At 55.9% G+C, this 16,727-nt stretch overlaps 2 protein-coding genes across 5 annotated transcripts in view; one reads left to right on the top strand and one right to left on the bottom strand.

Moving 5' to 3' along the window:
• The window catches only part of TBCD (tubulin folding cofactor D), a 138,424-nt gene that overhangs the window by 81,410 nt on the left and 40,287 nt on the right, over nucleotides 1-16,727 (bottom strand). The gene's annotated exons all lie outside the window — the stretch shown is intronic.
• On the top strand, nucleotides 1,564-13,869 carry ZNF750 (zinc finger protein 750). 3 transcript variants are annotated; one of them, XM_077854749.1, is made up of 4 exons: nucleotides 3,515-3,823; nucleotides 4,851-4,964; nucleotides 10,633-12,251; nucleotides 12,397-13,869. In XM_077854749.1, the coding sequence occupies exons 3-4, from the start codon at nucleotides 10,813-10,815 to the stop codon at nucleotides 13,109-13,111; spliced, it is 2,154 nt and encodes a 717-aa protein (XP_077710875.1). In that variant the 5' UTR covers nucleotides 3,515-3,823; nucleotides 4,851-4,964; nucleotides 10,633-10,812; the 3' UTR covers nucleotides 13,112-13,869. The 3 variants fall into 3 exon arrangements, with proteins under 3 accessions (XP_077710878.1, XP_077710875.1, XP_077710876.1); XM_077854752.1 differs by lacking the exons at nucleotides 3,515-3,823; nucleotides 4,851-4,964 and adding an exon at nucleotides 1,564-1,783; XM_077854750.1 differs by lacking the exon at nucleotides 4,851-4,964.

Raw genomic sequence — 16,727 nt, 5'->3', positions numbered from 1 at the left:
GCCCCAAAAGGGAGGAGCCCGGGACCCCGCGGCAGCCCCTGTCCCAGGTGGAGGGCACTGCTCCCATCCGCCAGGCAGCCTGGCCGGAAAACGGGCCGTGTGCTCGCCTCCAAAACCAAAGTCGCCCCAGTTCCACAAAAATCCACGCGGTGGTATACTGGAATAAGCATCAAATTAAAATTCGGGCAGCACCTTACACATCTCAGACTTACTCATCAAAGGAAAATGAATGTCTCACAATAGAACTTTCCCGATGCTCCACCTGCCCCGGCCTATCTCACGAGACGGCCAAACTAACCTGACTCTGCCGAAGTGCAACTCCCCCGGCGTTCCCGGTTCCGTCACCATGAGAAACCAAACCCCAGCAGACCCCGCCGGGGACTCCGTGCTCCCGAGCTCAGCCTCACGGGGCCAAGCGCTCACACTGGGGCAGGAGAAGACCCCAAAGGCTGCTGCACTCCCCCGAGGCCCCCGGAGCCCACCACCGGCCTGCCTCCTAGGGGCACAGCCTGGTACCCGCGGGCCCAGGTCAGGGTGCCGGCAACTCCTTGCTGGGTTCCTGATCCCAGAAGACAGGGCCCAGACTCCTATCCCAGGCTGACGGGCCGTCAAGCCCCCCAGAGAACCTAGGAGGTCGCTGCACCTGCAGAGACACAGCCTGTCCCCTGGGTCTGCAGAACGAGGGCCGCACAGACCCCAGGCCGGAGGCGGGTGCTGGCAGCACAGCTCAGCCACGCAGGGACAGCCCTCTCAGCACCGAGACTGCAGCGAGGAGCAAATGTCCGTGCCTGGCAGCAGCCCCAGGGCCAAGGCTTCGGGAGCCCGAGGAGGTCACACTAGGCCCCTTGGACGGGATTCTCACTAGGGGGCTCCCGCTGGAAACTACACTCAAGAAACCCCGAGAAACATGCCCGCGTGCTGGCGTGGACGACACGACGCGGCCCTGCCCTCGGGAGCTGGGAGCCGGCCAGGAAGGGCCCCCGGTCTCAGCACCCGTGCCCCGCGGGCCTGAGCCCCGTCACGTCCCGCTCGGCCCTGGGATGCAGCCTGGGCACTGAGGCTCTCGCGGGGCATCTGCTGCCTGGAGACCTAACGAGGGTCATCGTGGCCACGGCCAGGGCGCCCGGAATCCCGCCTGCAGAGCGCCTGCGGCCCCGAGGAGTGCCAGGCGGACACAGCCACCACGTACTTACAAGGTCCAAAACCGAAGCGCTGCATTTCCCTCCCCAGAGGCCGCACAGGGACACGGGCACGTCACGGGCCCTCGGGCGGCCCTTGGCAGGGGAACGCAGGCCGCGCCAAGTAACCACTAGGCCGGGAGGGAGCAAACGGAAGAGCCGCTGGGCAAGGCCCGCGCTGCTGGACAAGGGGTGGGATGGGGACAGGGTGACCCGGCTGCCCAGGGCGCGGAGGGCAGGCGAGCACACTCCCCGCTAGAGCAGGGGCCAAGTTCTGACGCCGCAGGTGAACTGAGGCCTGTCACGACCCCCCCCCAGCAGCCGCAACCCTGGCACCGCCCCGCCCCCGCTCAGAACCCGGAGGTCCAGGGCCCGCCCGCCACCCCACTGAAGTCCTGGGCCACTGGGTCCCGATCTGACCCCATGCACCTCACGGGGAGGCGCCTCCTCGGCCTGCACAGCCTGCCCCTGCCCGCTCTGTCCTGCTCCGCGCCCTCCAGGCCGGGCCACGTCAGCCACGCGGCTCTTCCTCTCCGCGCCGACCCTGCAAACCGGCCTCATGGCCGCGAGCACGGCCGCCACGGTGATAAACCGCAGACACGCAGGTAGGGGGCCCAGCAGGGGGCCGCACAGGTGGGGGCGGGGCACCTGCCGGGCCAGCTGCTGGGCCCGTGCTCTTTCCCCAAGATTCAACCTTGGTCAGAAACCTAGTCACGGGATTCCTGGGCAGCGGGGAGACCGAACACGCACGATAACGGCCAGGGGAATCCCGCCAGCGATGGCAGAGAGTGCCTTCCCTTATCAGGCGGAAACAACAGGGTCAAGGAGGACGGGGAAGGCCGGGGTGGGGGGGGGGGGGAATGAACGGGACACCCAGGAGGCTGGAGGCCCCACCTCAGAACAAGAGAGCCAACCCGGATACCCCCCTCCCCCCCGGCCACACACAGGGTCCCTGCGAGGCTCGTGGTAACGTCGCGGGGGGGGGGGGGGGGGGGGGAACAAGGAGCACGAGGGGGCCGCCGAATAGCAGACCCCTGGAACCCCCCGCCAGCCGGGGCAATAGCTGCGTCCCGGGAGGTGCGAGACATGAAGGAGACGCTGTGTGCGGGGGCAGAGATGCCCCACCTGCCCCAACCGTTGTTAAAACCCTCAGAGAAACAAGCCACTGCGACGACGTCTAAGAGTAAGACACTCCGGAGGCAGCGCTAGAACACTTAGAAACCGAAAAGTATGGCAGCAGAGAAGCAGCACCTACAGGACAGTTGGCAGAGAACACTCCGGAAACAGAAAAAGAGGATCAGGAGGAGGGTCGGGAGTCACCGCCTGCATAAAATTCTACAAGAGGACACACTTGGCTCTGAGGGAAGAAACCCCGCCACACCAGCGGTGCTCCGGACATGACAGCGGGCGTGCCACTGACCATCTGCGTATAGTTCTTCTCTGAAAGGGAGGAACTGCACTCGGCAGAGGGGACACGCCAAGATGTGGAGCCCTGGAACCAGCCACCCCGGACCGAGGCCCCCCTGGGAGGCCTCCGTGATGAAGCAGATACAGCAACAATTCATCACAGAATCCACATGTCAGGTTCGCATCACTCACCTGTGCGTCTGACACCACTCGTGCCAGGGCGCACCGGTGCCTCAGCCAGCTCAACGTCTGACTCTTGGTTCTGGCTCAGGTCACGATGTCAGGGTCGTGGGATCGAGCCCCCCGCTCTCCTGCCCCCTCGCCCCAACACCGCCCGCTCACGTGCACTCTCCCTCTAAAAATCATTCATATCAAAATGTTGGAGGGAAAGAACCAGGACCTCAGAGTGGGGCAGGCACTCGTGAGCCGCAACACGGACAGCTACGCGCGGAGCAAAGCACCTTGAAAACCGAGGGTGAAGGCTCTGACCCAGGATTCTATACCCAGCCAGACACAACAGAGACGCCATCACCCCTTCTACCCCCCGCGTCTCTGCAAATCTGCCTCTCCTGCACGCTTTCCCAGGAGCCGACACACGGGTGTGCTCCGTGTCAACGTAAAGGGTCACTGCAAGAGGGAAGATGAGACCCAGGAAGCAGGCTTTCGATACAGGAGAGAGGAAAGGAGACCCCAGGATGATGGGGAGGCAAGCCCGGGGTCAGAGGACACAGAGGGCACAGGAGAAGTCAGCAGACAGCACCCAAACTGGCCGGGGGAAGTGGGTGGAGGGGACGAGGTAGCAACAGGAATGTTATTTGGAATCAAGGACGTAAACACCAAAATACTCAGCTAAGAACAAGTCCCAGTGCTGCAGAGACAGCGGGGGGGGTGGGGTGGGGGCGGGCAGTGGTCCGAGTGTCCCACGGAGACCTGGGGCCTGTGCCATCCCCTCCAGTCTGGGCAGGTCAAGCAGGACACAAGAGGTGCCTCATCAACCGCACTGTGGGGGGTCCGGGATGTGACACCACATGGAGGAGGACTCAGCATCCCCTCCAGGGCACAAGGCGGATGGCACTACGGAGGACGCTCCAGGCCAGCTCCATACCAAAGGGCCCCACCGACGCAGCACATGCCCACGGAGGCGGCCCACACTCCGGACCCACACGGAGTCCCGAGAGGAACTAAAACAGCGGTCCTTGAAGCCACCACAGTCTGGGGTGCTCGTTACCCAGCCACAGGTAAGAGGAACAGCAATGAACTAGAGTGTTTTGTGATGAGACTTAGAGAACTATTTTTTCACCCTTTAAGTTATACAAACACCTAATTTGAACAAAACTAAAATGTTTCTTTAAGAATTCAATATAAACATAAAACAAAGTAAAATCTTAAGCCTTGAATTAAAATTAGAAACCCACAGCATCTGGCCTGGCAAGCCTGACCCTGCACCACCGTGCCAGATGTGCCACGCGTGACGGGGCCGCTGAACCCAGCTGCCACCGCCTCTTTTCCCTGTCCCCAAACGCACATCTCATTCCAGCCTCACTAGCAGCCACGGGTTGAACAGCAAGCAGTTTAAGCGCGGAGGGAGATAAACCTGCTCAAAAATTCAGCGTCTTGGTTATTCGTAAGACCAGGGCAGTGAGAGGCACACGGCCACCTCCCAGCAGCAGCGCAGCCGCCCTGCGGCGAGCTGGGTGCTCCGTGCCGGCCCCGACGTGCGCCGGCAGGCCCCTGCAGCCGGGTGGCTGAGGTCCCCCCACCCCCCACCCCCACCCCCGCGAGGGGGACGCAGGCAGATTCCCAGGCACAGGGTGACGAGGGAAAGGCAACAAGATAAAAGGCTCGCGCAGACCCTCCGGGGCGAGGCCACCGTGGAGCGTGGCCTCCGAGGAGCCACTCTCGGGTGTGCCTGCCGCCACACACGCTGGAGCTTCTAAAGATCTCACGCGCCGTGTGTGTGTGTGTGTGACAACAGCCAGCACTGTGGCATCCCACCCACGCCTGTCCCTCTCTCCCCTACCCGCAGGACGGCCGGGGCAGCCCCCCCAGTCACTCGCTGACCCGCGCAGGGTGCTTCCCCGTGAGGCACACAAGCGGTGCCTGGGGGCACCTGGCTCACAGCCCGCGGGTGGCTGGCGACACTGCTGCTAAGCAGCTCGGTGGGTGCAAACACATGAATCGTAGCTGCGGGCGGGAGGAATATCAGGTGCATCTCTACGCCCCGAGGGCTCAACTCCTACACTTAAACCCCTCCCACTGGAACAGCCGGCTCCAGTTTCAGCCGGCGAGCGAGCGTGAGAACAGGTCCTGCTCTCGGGCACCGCCAGCCCCGGCTCCCGACCAGCCGCTCCCAGCACTGCCCGGCATTGCCCGTCTCCGGTGAGTACTCCTTCTCGGATTCAAGTTTTCTTTCAAAACTGCTCTCAGATGTATCTCGAATTAACTATGTGGCTCAGGGAACCACCTGCCCGGGATCTGCTCTGCCTTGCTCTGTCCTCTGACGATTACTCAGGACCCAGCAGGTGCACTGCTGGAAAGGGAAACCATTAGCACAGAACTTGAATAAGGCTGACGCTTTATTCTAAGAGTACGAACAAGTTTATTCGGAAATTAAGTCCTCATTTCTACAGAAAATCTAAACTAAAACTCAAATGTATCTAAGTGCTTCTCTGCTCCTTAAAGCTCTAGAAAATTTCAACATAAAGTCACATATATGTACAGACACATGTTAACACCTATGTAGGTGTGTTTAGACAATCGCTGAATTTACGGTTAAACTTCTTGGAGTTTAAAATAAGTACTGTCTTGACACGTGCTTACCAAAACAAAAAGAACAAAACCAAAGAGGATTCTGAAATATACAAAAAGGGTTTTTTTTCCCCTTACAAAAGTCTTCGTAAATCTGTTGTGACAATTATTGGCCCACCAGCCAAGTCTGACCAAAGTCAGACTTCATTTAAGCAAACTCTGTCTACGTTTATTATCTTTATTTTGCATTAACTGAGTCCTCCCAAAGCCTCGAACTGGTATTATTCGGGATGAAGGAGGCAGGCAGGGCGCCGCTGGGCACTGGCCCTGCTGGGTGACAGGCTGTGTACACTTACTAGGAAGAGCGTGTGTCTGTAACTTAGGATCTCTGGCTGAAACTAGAAAGAGCCCTGGTTTTATTCCCACATCCATTCTTCCAAACTACATTCTAGAAAACTGTCTTTCTCCGGAGGTCATGGTTGTCCTGAAGTTTATCCTTTGCTATGAAGAACCAAGAGTCAGGGAGGGAGTGGCGGTTAATCACTGGAAAAGCTCAATTGGAGTAAAACTCACAAATCTCGTTCTTGCGACACCCCAGTGGGTAGGCGACAATGGCGTGTCCTTGGGTTATGCAATAACGCCACATCACAATATTGTAATTATAGCATGCCCTTCAAAACGCTCTACCTGACGAGGCTCCCTGCCAGACAGCCGGACAGCACCGAAGGGACCATTACGGCATTAGTTCAGCTCTCAGGGCAACACGCATGACAAGCGTACTCAGCCAGCCCGTCACAGCAGTGTCCCATAAACCTAAGTTGTAATTACCTCTATTGTGTCCTATCAAAGTTCAAAAAAAAAAAAATATTTTTCTCTTGGCTGTTTTTTGGATTTCAAACTCCTTAGAAACTTTTTAAACATGCCAGCCACTCGCTTTATCCTAACAACTGGCAAGTCCATTAACTGTCCACACTTAGGAACCTATCGAAAGCGCATTGGCAATTTAGAACTTCAGGGATCCCTGGGTGGCGCAGCGGTTTGGCGCCTGCCTTTGGCCCGGGGCGTGATCCTGGAGACCCGGGATCGAATCCCACGTCGGGCTCCCGGTGCATGGAGCCTGCTTCTCCCTCTGCCTGTGTCTCTGCCTCTCTCTCTCTCTCTCTCTCTCTGACTATCATAAATAAAAAAAAAAAAAAAAAAAATTTAGAACTTCAAAAACAAGCAAACAAAACCCTGTGGCCAACCGAAACCACAGGCTGCTCAAAGTGCTGTGTGGGCAGTTATGCCCAGACACCGCGGGCCTATGAGCAGGAGCCCCGCAGCAGAGATGCGGCGGCCGCAGCTGGCTCACGGCGCTTTCCAAGGCAAAAAAGCACATCAGTTCAACCCCAGCAGATGTTTAAAATGCCTGATGTCACAAATGGCCATCTTTGGGTAAAACAGGACAACTTCTGGAAGCTCGCACGGGCCCCGTGTGTGTAGCTTTAGGTCACCACCCCCGCGGTCTCTCCCCCTCAGACGGCCACTCAGTCTGACAAGACTCCACGAGGGACGCCACAGAGGCAGGCAGAGCGCAGAGCTGACCCTGCATTTCAGTGACAGCCACCCTGACCCCACCCTGAGGGAGGGAGGGAAGGTGCCTGAAGGGCAGCTACCAGCACGTCCCGCAGATCAAGAGTAAACACATGGCCCTCCGTTTAGGGCCACACTAACACCTGGACTTTAAGACGTGCTAACCCTGCAGTTCTCTAACAGAATCCAAATTAAAGGGGTCCTGCGTCATGAGCAGCTCTCCAGATGCAGATCAACGAGAAAGACCCGCACCCCCAGGAACAGGCCATGTGAACCCCCTCCAGCCACCCTTAGAAAAGCCTCACCTCCCAATGCAAATCCAAACTTACTACCATTAGTTCTCCACTGTGTTGTTTTGGCAACAATACCCTTTTTTCAGAATATTTAACACCGGCAGCTGCCAGCGAGCATCAAGTCCAGCAGATACAAGCTGGCCTGGCAGAGACGGTCGCACACCACGTCCCTGCAGAGGGCGAGCCTGACGAGGTCCTGGGCAGTCAGGCTGAGTTCCCTCATCCTCGTAAACGTCCCTGGGGCAGGAGAACTCACTGACATCACGCTATGGGCTGTCCCCTTCAAGCGCTTACAATAGCCTCAGTTTTGTCCCACCTATTTCTCTGATATTATTGCATTTTTACGACCAAGTGAATACGCCCGTCTCCATCGGCATCTGAAGCAGCTGTGCTCCCTTGTTTTAATTAGTGAATTGTGCAACCTGAGAGGTCAGTTTACCCAAAGTTACTAACACTACTGCACCTGTGAGTCCATCGCAGGCTTCCCTTCCCACAGGTCAGCGCCCTGGACGCTCTCACCCCCTAGGGCGCTGGCATGATCCCCAGAGAAGTGATTTACTGTCCCTGTATGCTAACCAAACAAAGAACAAAAATTCAGACAAGAACTTTACACATGACATCATTAAACTGAAAAAAGTATATATTAACATAAAACCAATTAGTGCCCAAGTTTTTCATCCAGGTAACGCTAAGGTAACTTAAGTACATAAACTACCTCCTAGAGATGTTCGATCAATATAATATAGGTTTTTCTCCATGTTTGCCTAAAAGTATCAGTGGTGCTAAATAATACTGCTCCTGAAACTAACGCATCGTCGTAGAACGCATCTGAATCATTCTCTTAAATCCTGAGGGAACTTTTCATTCATCCACCGCCTGGGGTTTGGGATGCTGGCGGCGCTGCATCTGTGTCCACTCTCAGTGCTATACTCTGGGCTCACACTTGATAAAGTTTTGCAACTGTCATCATTTTGATCATGATGCTTCTAGCTAGTGATGAAATCACTTTTCGGATCTTTGCCATAACATATCCTATACAATCATGGGAACCTGACTTGCAGAGGTTCTCACGCCTTCAGAACCAGGGAGCATGGTGAGACGTGCCGGTACACGCCCGCTGACTTATCTAGCTGGCCCAGGTTGGCTGGAATCGCTTCCTGACGGGCGGCAAGGAAATTGTGCTTTTATAGCCCAGAGCATACCTACCCCCCCCCGAGGTATGGGCTGAACTCATAAAGAGTTATTTCACGTTTTTCCCTCTAATAAGAGGGGAAGTTTAGAAAGACGCAGAGCTCTGCTTACCGGTGTAACAAGCTGGGCTCTGACACTGCCTTTGCAGCTCCTGCAGCTGTGTAGCGGGAGGGCAGGAACAGGCAAGGTGAGTCAATGTGCACCCCCCCCCCAGGCTCTGAGGACAACCCCCCCACCCCCTGCCAGTCACAGGGCAGCCAAAAGTCTCGTTTCTCACCCAAAATACATGCCTCACCACTACTGCTCTGCAGAAACTCAACAGAAGGGCCACAGACATGGGCAGAAAGTACTTCCCAGTACTTCTCAATAAGCAGGCATCTCTAGAAGCAAGGGACGATGATGAAGCCGGTTAACAGAGGCAGTCCATCTGGGGGTAGGGGGAGCGCTTCTTTATGTTTTTAAGGAATATGAATAAATGAGTAGAGAAACCAGTTTGCTAAGAATAAAATCAGAAAGCTCTCTCAGAAATCTAAGGCATCCCAGTGAACACCCACACCCCACCTGCTTCCCCTGCCCCCCCCCCACACCACCGATGACCTCATCGCAGTGTGTGGGATCGCAAGGAAGGCATTTCAGAGAAACGTTTTATTTTGTAAAAACAAGTCTCTTCAATTTCCCATACGTTTTTCACCATTTTTAAAAGGCTGCTTTCCAGCTGAGAGTTTTAGCACCCCCGATGTCTAGAAGGTGACGCTTTATCCACAAAGGCTCAGGAGACACAGGACTGACCTCATTTGCCTATTCCTTAAAGCAAAACTACAACTGAAAACAGTCTTGTTAAATCATTTCCTCTTAACTTTATTCTTAAGCTGTCTGAAAGCGCTCCCCGTGAAGGCGCGGGCCCGACTCCGCCCGCTGCCCTCCAGCCTCCCCACCCACACGCTTGCTCCTCGACACAGTCACTCCATGGGCTGGTCCGGGGCACCCAGCCACGCCGCCAGGGCCTTGAGAGATCCTCCCAGACCTCACGTCTTTGTTCTCGGTTTCGGGTTATGAGGCAGAGAGTGCCCCAGGGGTGTGTGGAGCAGCCTTGAAGGAAACCAGGCTGAGATCTCCGGTTAAGCCTGGGAGGGGGCAGGTATCCGGGATAGGAGGGCCCTGCGGGAAGGGATCAAAGGCCAGAGACACCTGCAGCCTCTGCGGGGTCCCAGGGCCCTGGGGGAGGTGACGGGCCCCACTGGCCCCCACATCCCTGCCCGCCACTTGGCCAAGGACGACCCGGGGCCCACTTCCTAAGGGGTAAAGGCTGGGATGGTGGCCTAGCACGGTCCAACCATCCGTCCAAAAGGCACCACCACTTGGAGGGAAGGCCAGGAAGGGCAGGCAGGGGCCCTGGGCCGGACTAGCTCTCAGCTGTCCACACCCACCTGTGTGTGCCGGCCAGGCGGGCATGGGCTGAGCGCGAGAACCACGAGGTGGGCGGCAGAAACACGGCCGTGAAGGAGAAGGTTCGTTCGCTCACAGGGCTAAGAAACTCACCTTGATAGCATCTCAAAACCACCTGAGTCAACATAAACACAGCACTTAAACGTTTGTATCTGAGACAGCATAAATGCTACTCACGGATAAAGCTGACTTTTTCTTTTGACTTTGGAAGCGGTAGGGTGGGACTGCGTATTTAAACGTTCTCTTCTAAGCGCCCACGTGTAGAACACAGCATGACTAAATAGGACAGGATGGTCAAGGAGCCCTGGCGACATGTCACACGCAGACCTTCCCGGCTCTAAGGGAGCCATGTGAGCGTCCCACACAGGCCAGGCCCCGGTAGTCACGGTCAGCGCAGTCAGGTCGGAACCACAGACTCCAGGGACACAAGCGGAGGTCGGGGCGTCTCAACAGTCACCTGGCCTCAGGCCACAACCTCCTGGCACCCAAGGCCTCAGGTCACAGGATAAAGGTTCCCCAAACTCAAAGGACTACAGGTGTCCTCAGAGCTGACACTGACACACCACATGCTTCTTGGCCCCAAGGCGAGACTCTTCCAGGTCAGACTTGAGAAAACAGGAACGTTGTGGGGGCTGGCGGCCAGGTTGTAAGTCGGGGGCAGTCGGTGCTCACCACCTCCGGGCACCGACAAGGGCGGTGACCCCTATACCCCAGGTGACCTGTTGTGAAGCCGGGCTAGTTCCTCCTTGACTGTTAAGCTAGTGTCAAGGCTCTAAGGCTCTGCTCCTCTGTTGCAGCACCCAGCCCCAATGAGCAGGACGCCCCCCATCAGACCCATGGCACGTGGAGCTGGCGGCAAATAGAAGCTCTTGGAAGGCAAACAAAGGAGAAGCCACAAAACCGCGAGACCTTCATTCGCCAGAAGCCGGCAGTGCTCGGACCAGGGGGACACCAGCGCCTACAGCACAGGAGAGAACATGAGTCTCCTCAAAGAGCGAAAACCAAAAAAGCCACATTACATCCCAAGGCCTCCAGGAAAGCCCTTCAAGTATAAGTGTTTCCAGTGTCCCTTCACTTGCAATGAAAAGTCACACCTTTTCAACCACATGAAGTATGGTCTCTGCAAAAACTCCATCACCTTAGTGTCAGAGCAGGACCGAGTCCCGAAGTGCCCCAAATCCAACTCTCTGGACCCTAAGCAGACCAATCAGGCAGACTCGGCAGCAAAGCCCACCTCCGCCAAACCCGTCGCCAACGGGCTCCCACACTTTGATGCCAAGCTCCAGCAAAGCCTCACCAAGGATGACGTGAAGGAAAACCTAGAACTGCACGCACGTGGGCCCCACAGGGGCCCAGGACAGAAGCCTGCCCTCCACGAGGAAGCTGCACCCCCGAGTCCAGCTCCAGAAGCCCCGCGGGGCACCCAGCCTGTCCTGGAAGGCATTGTGCGGCCCTCGGCATTCGTCCCAGTAGGAGAGCACAGGCTGAAGGGGCCAGAACACGCTGAGGCCCCCGAACTGCTGGCGCTGCCCAACCCCACGGCAAAAGCCACGGCCTTCCACACCAAGTCTGCATTCCACACTCCCAGCTACCCATGGAAGGCTGGCTCGCCTTTCCTCCCGCCCGAGTTCCCACACAAAATCCCTTCTACAAAGGGGTTTAGTGCCATTTCCCCTTACGTGCACCCCGCGATCCCAGAGTACCCGCCGCACTTCTACACTGAGCACGGACTGGCCACCATCTACTCGCCCTACCTACTCGCCGGGAACTCACCCGAGTGCGATGCCCCCCTGCTGCCTGTCTACGGGGCCCAAGACCAGAGGCACCTGCTGCCTCCGCCGGGGCCGGTCCCGAAGCACCTGAACCCCCCCTCGGCCTACGACCATTACAGGTTCTTCCAGCAGTACCATCCCAACCTGCCCATTCCATACGGGTTTTACAGACCAGAGTCTGCGTTCTCCTCCTACGGTCTCAGACTCCCGGCCGTCGCAGGTGTTTCCAGAGATCAAAGCTCACACCTCCTGGAAGAAGCTGCCCTGCTCTACCCGGCCCTGAGTCCGTCCAAGTCAAGTCCTTCCAGCACCCACAAAAAGCACACCGAGTGTGAGAAGGAGAGCCCAACTCCCGAGGCTAAAGATCACTCCAAAGATGAGCAGAGGGACGCAGAGGGGACCAAAATGAGCCCTCGAGCCGGAAGCGCGGCCACGGGCTCCCCGGGAAGGCCGAGTCCCACCAACTTCACGCAGACAAGTCAGCCGTGTGCCGGGCCGTGCGGCCTCTCGGACAAGCCAGCCCCCGGCGTCCCGGGACGGCTCCACCCGCCCGAACACGGCCTCACGGCCTTCAGGCCTGTCAAGAAGAGCACAGAGTGCCCACAATCGCAGGTTCTGGAGAACACAGACGAGTCTCCAAAGAGGTAAGAAAAGTTTCATTTTCAAAATCTCCGGAGCGTGTCCCGGGTCGTGCTCAAGTAGCCAAGCGCGTGCGGGCTCGCGGCGCCTTAGAGCGGTGCTTTCCCGGGCAAGGTTCCCATTAAGCCTCTCTCTGCCTCTCTCCTCCAGCCTGGACGCCACGAGCGGAGACGCTGCGGGTGCAGGTGCGACAGGAAGTGCCTCCCCCGGCCCGGAGGCCACACCGTCCGGCCCGGAGGACAGCTCCCGGACAGCCCCGCTGAACCTCTCCAGGAAACCAGAGGCTCCGCCAGCCACGCACAGCCCCGCGTACAAGGACTTCGCAGAGCTGCAGGACGTGCCTCTGAACCTGTCGGTGAAGGACCCCTGCAACGCCCTGCCCCCGAGACCCCCATTCCACCGCCCGTTGCGAGGCGCAGACCCGGCCGCCGCGGCCGCCCCGAACCCCGATGCGCCCAGAGGCGAAGATGGGCCCGAGCAGGCGCAGACAGACCCCAACAGCCCCGACGCTACCGCGCGGCCCCCAACAACACCCCCCGCAAGGGCCCAGGAGCCCGCAGCGGTGGACAGCAGCGACGAGCAGAAGCAGACGGCGGCCGTGGCCCTCTGCCAGCTGGCAGCCTACAGCCCGGGGACAGTCCGGGTGGGCGACGGGGAGCCCACGGCCCCAGAGTCCACCTGCCAGCAGGATGCACCCACAGTCCGCGCCACAGAGAACCAGGAGGCTCAGTGTGACCCCAGACCCAGAGCGCAAAAGAGGACAAGTCCGAGGGATGCAGGGAAGTCCCAGCAAGGGACCAAGAAGACGAAGCCGAGCGACACAGCCAGAGTGTTCACTCTCCGGAAAAGAACACGGGTGTCCTAGTGCCCGGGCCCCGTGGGATGCAGACACGCCTCCCAAAGCAGGTGGCAACAGCAGCAAATCTCCACTGGCGCCTTCACTGTATCTGGTCAATTTTTTACGATGCAGTTTCTTTTTTCTTCTCAAAAAAACACACACAAAAAAAAAAACAAAAAAATAAAAAACGAACAAAAGAAAGAAAAAACTGCAACTTCAGTTTCTGTAAATATTAAGCATGAATATTCAAAGGTGCTTCTACTTTCTGGTTGTAAAAATATTTAAATGACTCATACACTTAAGACTGATGAGTTAAACTGCCTTTCATTTTTGTAAAATGTCACATGGAATACACAGACTAAAAGACAGCTTTTAGGTGTACACCATCTTATAGGAAAGCTTTAAAAATACTTTTCTTATAAATACCTTAGTACTAATACAAACTGCTTTAACTGTTTTGCTAACAATTCTGCTGCATGTTTTCAAGTAAGTAACAGTTACTGGGGGGAAAAAAATGCCAGGAGAAAACATTCCCAGTCCTGTCATTAAAGTGCCCGAGGTAAAAACTACGTGATTTGTTACGAGGACACACGAACATCAAGAGGCTATTTATACACATAATTTATTTCCACCAGGGAAAAACGTATCGCGGGAGTGGCTATACGTTTCTACTTCTTCATGATGCTACAGTGAATTTCCCAACTCATTCTGCCTCGTTTTCCACTTTCTAAAATGATGTATATATTGCCAATTTTCCAATAAACTCATAGGTGACTTTAAAAGCACATGAACTCTGTGTGATGTTTTAGTCTGGCACAACGAACTCGGTGAGGGAAGGAACAAGCTGAGGCAACAAACTGAGAAAAAGAGCCCCTGCCCCTGCGTGTGTGCGTGTGTGTGCGTGTGGGCACGCGTGCATGTGTGGTGCCACAAACAGGAGGCACCAAGTCCGGCCCTGCACACCTGCCCGGGGCTTCCCCAGGCCTCAGGTCCTACAACTGCCACCTGAGAAAAGGCCATCCGCACCGGCACGCCCCACCCCACGGGCCTTCGGGAGACCCCTTCCTCCCACTTTTCAGGAGGGCCCCTGCCCTCTGACGCACCAGCTGGGCTATGCACCAAAGGCCACGGCGCACAGCAGTGGGTGCCGAGGCGTGCCTTCAGACAACCACATGCGGTTAACCCAAAACGCAGAGTTAACCACATGAACGTGAGGGGCACGTGCATTCCCTTCACTATGACGCCAGGGCTCTCTCGTTCTTATACCTAAATGCTTTGACAAAGAACAAAAGTAGGATAACCCTGCTTTCCACCAATCAATACCCTGCAGGAAGCAACACCATACATCAGGGGCTGTGTTCCAGGCTCAGGACCCAAAGCCTGGCACCCAGAGACAAGCCCTCCCCTCCGGCTTTACGCACAAGAACACAAACCTTCCGTGTCAAAGGCCCAAAGATTTGGAGACCACGATGTTTTAAAGTTCACCCAAAGTGTAAGGCATCATCTGAAGTGATAAAAAGAGGAAGCAGGACCGTTAACGACCGTGCAGCCCCCCTGCCACAGCGCAGCATCGGAGGAGATGCACACCTCCGAGCTCTCGGGAGGCAGAGGTCGCCACTACCTGCGGATTCTCGCTGTGGAGCATGTGTGCCTGCAGCAGGACGACGGACCCCTCTCATACAATTCCCCCAGAGGTCACACGTCACAGCCACGGAGACCCCGGCAGGCCCTTCAGATCTGTCTTGAAAGCACAACGGAGGGCACCTAGGTGGCTCAGTTGGTTAGTGTCAGATTCTTGATTTTGGCTCAGGTCACAATCTCCTGGTAGTAAGACTGACTAAGCCCCGTGTTGGGCTCCACATTCAGTGGGGAGTCCGTTTGAGATTCTCTCTCCCCCTCTGCCCCTCCTCCCCCCACACTCTCTCTCTCCCTGTCTCTCTCACTAAATAAAAATGATTTCAAAGTACAGTGCACTCCTAGATCTCTGTAACAAAAAGTCCTGCTGGTTTTTTAACTATACTACCTTTCTGTATTTACTTGTGACCCAACTTGAGAGTTCTAAGTTTTTAACCTTTACAGGTAAAAAATAATAAACCCTCAAAGTTAAATGTAGAATGATTTCCCTATGACCCTGCAATTCCACTCCTAGGTCCACACCCCGAAGAAGTAAAAACAAGGACTCAAACAGATACGTGTACACCAAAGTTCACAGTAACATTATTCATAAGAGTCACAAGATGAAAGCAACACAAGCCGATCAATGAACAGATAAAACGGGATATCCATTCGGCAGATCACTCAACCGTCCAGAGGAACGACGTTCTGACAAACGCTACAGCAGGAATTAACCTTGAAGACCTCCTGCTTGGGGAATTAAGCCTGACACAAATGGACAAACCTTGTACAACTCTACCTGTGGGAGCACCTGCAGCAGGCAAATTCATAGAGGTAGACAGAGGGGTGGCTACCAGGAGCCGCAGGGGAAGGGAGAGGGAAGCTTACCGAGGACGGTTTCTGTTCAGGATGATGAACAGTTTTCAGAAATGGTGATAATGGTTGTACAAACTGTAAATGTGGCTGATACTACTGAATTATACACGTAAAAATAGTCAGCAAGGCAAATGTTTCTATTATGTTTTTTTTTTTTTAATACACCCAAAACCTTGAATCATGTACCTTAAATAGGTAAACTGCCCGGCAGGTGAACTGTCTCTCAATACAGCTAACAAGGACCTTGAATGCGTACTGAAGAGGGAAACAAAATGCTGACAAGAAGCCTTCTGAAGAGGCCTCCCAGCAGCCCGTGGCAATCTGCCCCACCACCAGCTCAACCTTCGCCACGATGCCACACTCCGTGGGGAAAGAGGGCACAGGGGTGTGAAATAAAGCACACACACGTTCATCAAGGAGAAAAGCACTTTAATTCAGAAGGGCCGAACGACTACTTCACATACTAAGTCAAAGAGGTCTCATTATGGTATTCACGTCTTTCTAGGTTTTTTTTAAGTTTTTGTTTATTTTTAAGCAATCTCTACACCCTGTGAGGCTCGAACTCTGAGATCAAGAGTCACGTGGCTCTTCCAACTGAGCCAGCCGGGTGCCCCTGATTCACTTTCCTTACAGACGGGAATGTCCAACAGTAGAAAACACACAAAGGTTAAAAACCGGAGAGGCACATGGTCCTCAGAACAGGAAGGTGCCAGGACTGTGAGGAGCACTGGAGAGTGCAACCCCTCTCAGGCCCGGCTGCTCCCTTGGGAACTGATGTACACAGGCCTGTGGGTAGCGACGAGGTCAGGAGAGGTCCGTGTTCTGCAACCACAGAGCTGCGGTCACAGCCGAGCCCCACCTCCCAAAGCAGGCTGACTCCAGGCCCCATGGCACCTGGGCCAAGGAGACAGTATGGCAGTGCCACCAACACGGCCCCTTCCGGGGACACAGGACTGCCTCCGTGGCAGACTTTGGTTTGCGGATGCCAGCCCCACCCCCACCCCACCCCACCGGGGCCAGACAGTGGCACTGCTAGCCTTCCAGTCTTCTCTCACAGGCACTTCTCTAATAAAATCTCTGCACATCTAAGCCCGTCTCAGCATCTGTCTCTGCTCAGGGGACCCAGACTAATGCCGGAACGCTAGTCAAATGC

Source organism: Canis aureus, chromosome 16 (assembly GCF_053574225.1).
Source record: "Canis aureus isolate CA01 chromosome 16, VMU_Caureus_v.1.0, whole genome shotgun sequence".
In the NCBI taxonomy this organism is placed as follows: domain Eukaryota; kingdom Metazoa; phylum Chordata; class Mammalia; order Carnivora; family Canidae; genus Canis; species Canis aureus.
The sequence above is the reverse complement of the archived record's forward strand: the minus strand, read 5'-3'. Positions and strand labels throughout refer to the sequence as shown.

Coding starts and splice junctions, on each gene's coding strand:
- ZNF750 (XM_077854752.1), top strand. CDS start 10,813: ATGAGTCTCCTCAAAGAGCGAAAACCAAAAAAGCCACATTACATCCCA. Junction 12,252..12,396: donor ACAGACGAGTCTCCAAAGAG/GTAAGAAAAGTT, acceptor TCTCTCCTCCAG/CCTGGACGCCACGAGCGGAG.